The sequence below is a fragment of the Agrilus planipennis genome, unplaced genomic scaffold (genome assembly GCF_000699045.2).
Source record: "Agrilus planipennis isolate EAB-ADULT unplaced genomic scaffold, Apla_2.0 scaffold20, whole genome shotgun sequence".
In the NCBI taxonomy this organism is placed as follows: Eukaryota; Metazoa; Arthropoda; class Insecta; order Coleoptera; family Buprestidae; genus Agrilus; species Agrilus planipennis.
This window is the reverse complement of record NW_020439516.1, coordinates 34,830-42,606: the sequence shown is the minus strand read 5'-3', so window position 1 is coordinate 42,606 and position 7,777 is coordinate 34,830. Positions and strand designations below refer to the sequence as shown.

General features: G+C 32.6%; 3 protein-coding genes and 1 long non-coding RNA gene across 12 annotated transcripts in view; 2 read left to right on the top strand and 2 right to left on the bottom strand.

Annotated features, from left to right (window-relative positions):
• LOC112905914 (transmembrane protein 165-like) overlaps positions 1-2,081 on the bottom strand; it is a 10,059-nt gene extending 7,978 nt beyond the window's left edge. The window contains exons 1-7 of the mRNA XM_025979304.1: positions 1,700-2,081; positions 1,493-1,628; positions 1,244-1,439; positions 980-1,155; positions 752-922; positions 343-448; positions 3-94 (exon numbers count right to left, since the gene is read on the bottom strand). Of these exons, the coding sequence (XP_025835089.1) occupies positions 21-94; positions 343-448; positions 752-922; positions 980-1,155; positions 1,244-1,439; positions 1,493-1,624 (855 nt within the window). The 5' untranslated portion in view covers positions 1,625-1,628; positions 1,700-2,081 and the 3' untranslated portion in view covers positions 3-20. The remainder of the gene's footprint in view (positions 1-2; positions 95-342; positions 449-751; positions 923-979; positions 1,156-1,243; positions 1,440-1,492; positions 1,629-1,699) is intronic.
• Positions 1-4,190, top strand: part of LOC108743126 (actin-related protein 10) — a 9,946-nt gene extending 5,756 nt beyond the window's left edge. For 2 of the 4 annotated variants that reach the window (XM_025979301.1, XM_025979299.1), the window contains 2 exons: positions 3,475-3,723; positions 4,056-4,190. In XM_025979301.1, the coding sequence (XP_025835086.1) occupies positions 3,475-3,723; positions 4,056-4,174 (368 nt within the window). In that variant the 3' untranslated portion in view covers positions 4,175-4,190. Of the gene's footprint in view, positions 1-2,165; positions 2,560-2,616; positions 2,770-2,827; positions 3,113-3,167; positions 3,245-3,309; positions 3,724-4,055 lie in introns of those variants that run through there. The other 2 variants (XM_025979300.1, XM_025979298.1) reach the window with 2 other exon arrangements.
• A 2-nt stretch (positions 4,191-4,192) lies between these two features.
• Positions 4,193-5,520, bottom strand: LOC108743127 (ATPase ASNA1 homolog). The gene is made up of 2 exons (XM_018478584.2): positions 5,318-5,520; positions 4,193-5,206 (listed from the first exon to the last, which is right to left on the bottom strand). The coding sequence occupies exons 1-2, from the start codon at positions 5,425-5,427 to the stop codon at positions 4,324-4,326; spliced, it is 993 nt and encodes a 330-aa protein (XP_018334086.1). The 5' UTR covers positions 5,428-5,520; the 3' UTR covers positions 4,193-4,323.
• A 100-nt stretch (positions 5,521-5,620) lies between these two features.
• The window catches only part of LOC108743130, a 32,106-nt gene continuing 29,949 nt past the window's right edge, over positions 5,621-7,777 (top strand). For 4 of the 6 annotated variants that reach the window (XR_003232087.1, XR_003232088.1, XR_003232085.1 and 1 more), the window contains exons 1-4: positions 5,918-6,005; positions 6,084-6,231; positions 6,891-7,037; positions 7,479-7,625. This is a non-coding gene — a long non-coding RNA (uncharacterized LOC108743130). Of the gene's footprint in view, positions 5,845-5,917; positions 6,006-6,083; positions 6,232-6,890; positions 7,038-7,478; positions 7,626-7,777 lie in introns of those variants that run through there. The other 2 variants (XR_003232084.1, XR_003232086.1) reach the window with 2 other exon arrangements.

Below are 7,777 nucleotides of genomic sequence, written 5' to 3'. Positions count from 1 at the left end.
ATGTTGTAAATTTTCGTTCATCATTTGGCATTTGGGTCGACGAAAAATGCAGAAAGTGCAAATAGCAAGAATACTATTCCACCAATTATCGTTACTAAAATAAATACATATTATAGTTTAACTAAAAAGCCAACAAACTAACTTTAGACGTAAGCATCGTGTGCGGAATATTGAAAATAAAAAAGGCAATACATAATGAACAACAAATTACATTAGATAATGGTTAATTTCTTGCTTGTACAGTTTGCCAAATAGATAATATGTGTATCTATTGTACACATAATTTGAAAGCCAAACTAATGTATTCAAAGGGAAACATTTAAAAACGTCGAGAGAACTTACCCGTCCGAACTGATATCTTTTGTGCTATTAATCGGCCGCCTATTACAGCTACTCCTGTACATACAAAATGCCCTAATATGCCTCCAGTAATAACCCCGAATACATCCTGCAAATAAATTATATTTACCCATTATAAGCAAGACAATAATAAAAACGTTTTTGACGATTGATTCTGCTAAAACCTGAAGTAACGATTGCATTGTAATAGAGAACATACGACGCGTCGCACCACACAAACAAGTACGAACTAATAACCACCTATAAAATGTACTATTTGCATAAAATTAACATAAATCCCAACCTACACATTTAAAATACATATCATTATGTTCTATATTTTCAATGTTTAGACGAATGGTAGCCGATAATATTTAATCGCGATTGTGGAGAAACAAGTACAGCTACTTACTTCCGTTGCGCTTAATAAAACTGTTGTCAGCTGAGATCGGTCTCCCCATTCAGCCAGAAAAGTTAACGTCAGTGCTTGAAGAAATATACGTGACACAGCTAGAAATGCAGCTAAACCTTTTTGATGTTTTGGTGTTCTACTTTCTATATCTGACAATGATTCTCTTTCCAACTAGAATTACAACTAAATTACATTGTTGACTGTTCAGAGAGATCATATATAAATTACTTCTTCATCTCTTCGTCGTAAATCCATTTGTACCTCTTCCAGTTCTTCCTGTGCTTCTGATCCTGACATGTGATAAGCTTCTTTTAACATCTTCAAACCAAAAATAGCAAATAATGCTGTGCTTATGTAAAAGGTATACACTCTTGGAATTAGTTTAGCCACCCATCCAAACAAAGCTATGATAAAAAACATCAGTAGTAAAAGCATTATATTATTATTATTGCTTTAAAGGAATACATTAATCGCTTCGTAAATACTATTTACCTGATAAAACAGTCATTATAGCCAGCGCAGTCATGGCCCCAGTAAAAACTGTTAGTCTGGGATGTTTCATAGCCATAATGGCTGCAATAAAAAACGTTTTATCACCTAATTCTGATACCAAAATAACTGATATCGAAGCAACAAATCCATGCAGGAATCCCATATTTTCTTCCCTAGTCTTTGTTGTATCAGTTTTCTAAAACATTGTGATTCAGACAAACATTGCCGAATTATTATTTAAAAGCTTACTAAAATACTAAGCGTAGTTAAATCCTCCTTTGGTTCTTGCTCTGAATTTACAGCATTAATTAATGTAAGACTGACAAAAACTACAATATAAATAAGCTGTCCCGGCAGTCCCTTATTCGTCATTTTTTCCATGATTCTAGATAAAAAAAATATTAACATTGAGTACACACGGGTACATATGTTACACTTTAATTACTACATTCTTACTTAAGGTAGTTGCTTTAAGGTAATTGCGTAATTTCCTTGAAAACTTCTTTTCTTTTAAAAAGGGAAACAAAGGTTATGACCGACAGTAATGTATTACAAAGTTCCGCTAGGTGCGCTATCGAAGGAGTTATTACTCTGACGATTACGATCACCTTTTTCTATGATCGATTTAATTATTACTCATGGTTACGGATAAATTTATTTTAACGATTTTATTAGATTATGAAAGGGAGAATTCGTAATGGTTGTGCAAAAGAAAGCCAGTTTGCCACCAGAACGATCTGCTCAGCAGTATATTTGTGGAATTTACTGCTGTAATATAAAACAAAGCTATGTAAGGTTTCTTATAATCTTTTTGGCTTCATGGGCTGCACTATTGTTGCACGTTCTGCAACAATCCGATATGAATGTGCAGCAGTGCGGTGGATCGTGCTATATCTATGATCATACAACATGTAACTTCTATGAAGTTCGTTGTCGCGGGCTTGTTGAGTGGCAATGGTTTCCGTTAGTCTCTGACAGTGTATCGCAGTGTATATTTCTTTAATCTGTGGTCTACACAGGTCTACATATAGTTTCACCCATGTTTCGCCCTATTATCCTATTTCTTTTCCGTTTGATAATTTGCTTAAAGTAGAATAAAGTATGTAGTGTTCATGCAAGATCATTTATTAATATTTTCCTAGAATTAAGGAACTCTAACCCGTACACGTTCTATGGGAATTGATTGTTTCCATATAATAAATCGGATATACATTGCACGTATAGCAACATATACTTATTAATAAAATGCCCCTTTACGAAGGAATTGGAACTGAAAAACTTACGGTCGTTATGGATCTTGGAGCTGCATTTACAAAGTGAGTACTACAGATAATAGGAAATGTGAATTTGTAAAACTTGATTCTAATTTTTAGATTGGGATTCAGTGGAGAATTCGCACCGAGGCATATAATTCGATCAGAAGTTACATTGAAAGGTTCAAATCTAACAAGAGAAATTTATTCATATGTGAATGGAGACGATTTGTATGACTTACTGGTGGAGTTTTTGCATATGATTTTTTTTAAGTAAATAGTACAAATATATCAGACGTATCTAATTATTATAATTTTAAATAACTTTCAGGTATGTCCTATTGAGCCCAAAAGATAAACCTGTGATAATTGTAGAATCTCTGTTATGCCCAACAATATTTCGAGAAACACTAGCAAAAGTGCTTTTCAGTCACTATGAAATATACTCTTTACTTATTGTTCCATCACATTTGGTCAGCTTAGCGCCGTTGGCAATTAATACTGCATTAGTTGTGGACGTAGGATACTTGGAGACTACAGTTATTCCAATTTGTCATGGTCTTCCAGTACTTCATGCTTGGCAAGCATTGCCTTTAGCTTCTCAGGCAATTAATAAGTAGGTTATTGTTAAAAACACACAAGGAAACAGTATTAAATTTTTTGTGTTGTAGCAAATTAAGAAAACATTTACATTCTTGCAACATAAAGATTTCAGAAGTAAAACAGAATATTATAGATGATATTAAAGGTAGTTAAGTAAATAGTTTCTTAGAAAATCCTTATCAATGCCTGCTTTAAATTTTTTTTCTGTAGTTCGCTGCTGTTTTGTTACCCCACAAAGAAGAGCCATTCAGTTTCTCAAGTCAAATTCACAATTAAACTATTGTCCAGACTTGCAATATCCACTAGGAGGTACTAAGATTATAAATGTTCCTGGGAAAATACGAGAAACTGTTGCTGAATTTTTATTTGAAGAAGATAATGATCATCAGTGTCTATCAACAATGGTTTTGGATTCAATTTTAAAAGTAAATGTTGATTTGCGAGTAAAGTTAGCTGAAAATATACTTCTTACAGGAGGCACTGTCATGCTCACTGGTTTTAAAGCACGATTTAAGGAAGAATTATATAAACAATTGAATTCAAGTCGCTATGAAAAATTGAAACTTTCTAAATTTATGTTTCATTCAGCTCCTTCAAAGGATAATTATACGGCTTGGTTAGGAGGTATGTACAGTTTACTGGGTTACATTGCACAAGAATAATGATTATACTTGATTAATACATTTTACCTAATGTAACATTAAAAAGGCTCTGCATATGAGTTTAGCAGTATTTATACCTATTATTTATTTTATATAAAATTTAGGACTATTTTTTTTTTTAATATTACTGTAATATAAAATCTATACAAGTTTCATTTCCTACGCGTCTACGCTAATACACGCGCGGCCCTTGTTATTTTATTGTGCAGTACCTTTTAACTGATGAAATGCTGAACTCTCACTCTGCTCTTTATTGCAAAAAATGAATGTGCATTAATTGTGTAATGTTTACAGGTGCAATATATGGTGCTACAGAAGTTTTAGGTATGAAGAGCATTACCAGAGAATATTATTTTAAGGAAAGCCGTTTACCTGACTGGCCCAACATGAAAGATAATTCACGAATACAGTAATAATTTTTCCTACATAGGTATTTTGAATTTGTTTTTATTGTTTCCTTACACAATTTGACATCTTTAATATTTAAACAAAGTTTTCAATGATTATATATAATGACAATTACTGAAATGAATATTTACCATTGACTTAAAAACATGCTGCTCTACTTTGCTATGTAGGGCGTAATAAGGTTTTCAGAAAAGGTTTTTACTTTTTCAACACCTCTAACTTCTTCTTCCAATAAAGGTAGTTTAGTAATATGAAAATCCTCATAAAGGTCATTGATTTGGTCTAAATACTTTTCTTGAATTTTATATCTTGCGGCACACATCTTGCAAGGGGTTTCATTTTTTTTTTTAAAGAGAAGTTGGTTTACAATTATATTGTGTGTGTCTATTTTATATTTTGTTAGTTCTTGCACTAAGCGTTCTGTTTCATACAATGACAGGAATTCTGCAATACATACACAAACAAAAGTAGTTTGATCAGCATCCTTGAATTGCTCATTAACTTGTTTTATTATAGTCAACATTTCTTCAAGTTTCGTAGTAAAGATGTCGGCATTAAAGTCTGCTAATCCCAACAATCTACTTAATTGCATTATAAGAGGTGTTATACGAAGCTTTAATCTTAGTAGTTTGCCTAGGCCTTTTTCCACAACTTGAGGAAATGATAATAGTCTCAAAGTATGCCCTGTTGGAGCAGTATCAAAAACTACAACTGAAAAATTCATTCCTTTAACTAACTTCATCACCTCAGCATAGCTCATAGCCTCATCAATTCCAGGAAAAGCTCCAACAATTTCCTGTATAATTCCTTTGCTCATTTTTAAAGTGTCTGCTTCTCCTTCAAAGTATTCCTCAGGCAGTTCATTAAAACCAACATTAGGATCTATTTCCATTGCGTATAGGTTATCAAATCCTTTAATTTTGGTAGGGACCTTGGTAAATTTTTGATCAAATGCATCTGATATGTTATGGGCTGGATCTGTTGAAATAATGAGCACCGTATCTCTTGTTTTGGCCAACTGAATTGCCAAACTGCAACTAAATTGAAAAACTAATTACAAATGTAAAATACATACAGAAACATGAATTTATGTATTCATTCGCTTCAAGAAAGGAAAACATCTATCAAAGAACGCAGAAAAAAGTAACCTGCAGGTTGTTTTCCCAACACCTCCTTTTCCGCCAACAAATATCCATTTTAACGTCTTTTGATTAATAACGTTTTGTAATGAAGGCTCCAAACAATCGAAATCGCTCATCTTAATTCACAATAAAACATACACGCAGCTGCCAAACAAAATTGAAACAACGTTTCATTATGGTTTGATTACCATGAATATCTATGACCATGACTAAAGCAATAGAATTTGACATAGATTCGTAACTTACACTTTCACCATAGATAGTTCAATACATAATTGGACATATTCGGATTAGGTGTTGTGTTAATGTTTCATTTTTGAATGTGCAACATGTTTATTTACGCTGTATTTATGGTAACTTTTTCTTTCGTCTGCACATAAGCCTACTGGAACGCACCTATAAATTAACGTTCTTACATCTGTGATTGTATCATTTGACGGTCCTGACAATTTATTATTTATTACTTTCTTGAAGCTGATGCTTCGTCCTCATTGTAATAATTGGGTTAATTTTGGTATTTTACTTGGTGTTTGGTGAGTTTTGTTATTCATTTGATGTTTTTTACTTAATAAGATAGTCAATTTGTTTTTTNATTTGACGGTCCTGACAATTTATTATTTATTACTTTCTTGAAGCTGATGCTTCGTCCTCATTGTAATAATTGGGTTAATTTTGGTATTTTACTTGGTGTTTGGTGAGTTTTGTTATTCATTTGATGTTTTTTACTTAATAAGATAGTCAATTTGTTTTTTTTTTTGTCGATTATTTGCAGATTGTTGACATAATACTGCTGCTGTGGTGTAGGGCTCCGTGGATTTTGTTTTTTGCTTCTTACCATTAACTTAGAAGTAATTTGCAGTCAAATGGCAGTGCAACATCTGCGGGTCGTCTTTGTGATTGTGTTAGTATCTAATTCTTAAGTAAGTGATCTCTGGCTTTTATTTGTTGTGTATAAGACGATTAAGTTATTGTAATCTCCTAAGGCAACGCTTAGCCGTCTTCATGTGATGAAGCAAGGGAGTTTTAATTACAACACTAGTATAAACTTCACCAGTACAATGTTCTAAAACGTTAACCCGGTTTTTATAGGAAACGAGCACTTTATTTTTAGGAAGGTGTTTAAGTAATTCGTAATCACAATTAATTTATAAAAAGTTACACTTATTAAATGACTCGATGAACAGAGGAGCCGTTTGATAATTACCTTAGTAGGGTAGTAGGTATTAGTAAGGAGGCTGAACCGATCATATGTAATAGTGAGTTCATTTGAACGTTATATTATAGGCTAAATTTTTGAAAATGTAACTTAAATTCGAGCAGGGTATGCTTTGCTTTGTCTGGTATTTTTCCTTTCATGTATCGTTAGTCGCATAGAACGTACCCAATTTCTTCATAGCATAAATTGAGGTTAACATGCATTTACGGTTATTTGATTTTGTTATTTTGACAATTTATTGTGTGTGGCTTCTTGATTGTAATAGTTTTGTTAATTTTGGTATTTCAGTTGGTTTTTATTATTTATTTCATGTTATTTACTTAATAACATAGTTAATCTGTTTTTCTTGACGATTATTTGCAGATAGTTGACCTAATAGTTTACTGTAGTGTAGGACTCCGAGTACTTTGTTGTTTGCTGCTTACCATTAACTTAGAACGAATTTGCAGTCAAATAGCAGTGCAATATCTGGGGATTGTCTCTGTGATTGTGTCAGTATCTAATTCTCAAGTAAGTAATCCCTTGTTCTTAGTTGTTGACCATGTGTTGATTAAGTGATTATGATGTCTTAAAGCAACGCTGAACCATCTTCCTATGATGATACAAGGAAGTTTTTGTTAACAAAACTAGTATAAAATTCACCAGTACAATGCTCGAAAACGTTAACTTGTTTCTTATAAGAAACGAGCACTTTACTATTGGCAAGCTGTTTAAGTAATAGGTGTTCACTGTTAATTAATACAAAGTTACAATCATTTGAATCACTTAATGAACAGAGAAGAAGGTTGATAGATAGCTGAACTGATCATATATATTAGTGAGTTCATTTGACATTGGGCTACTTTTGTTAACTTTGGTAGTTCATTTCGTTTTTGGTATAATATTGTTATATATTTTATATTATTCCTTTTATAACATAGTTAATTTGTTTTTCGTGCCGATTATTTCCAGATAGTTGACTTAATAGTCTACTGTAGTGTAGGACTCCCTGGACTTTGTTGTTTGCTGCTTACCATTAACCTAGAACGAATTTGCAGTCAAATGGCAGTGCAATATCTGGGGATCGTCTCTGTGATTGTGTCAGCATCTAATTCTTAAGTAAGTAATCCCTTGTTCTTAGTTGTTGACCATATGTTGATTAAGTGATTATGATGTCTTAAAGCAACACTGAACCATCTTCCTGTGATGATACAAGGAAGTTTTTATTAACAAAACTACTATAAAATTCGCCAGTACAATGTTCGAAAACG

What these genes read in the sequence shown, in the direction of transcription:
- LOC108743127 (XM_018478584.2), bottom strand. Translation starts at nt 5,427, where the DNA reads ATGAGCGATTTCGATTGTTTGGAGCCTTCATTACAAAACGTTATTAAT. An exon ending in GTTGGGAAAACAACCTGCAG is followed by an intron (nt 5,207 to 5,317) that starts GTTACTTTTTTC and finishes TTTTCAATTTAG; the next exon opens with TTGCAGTTTGGCAATTCAGT.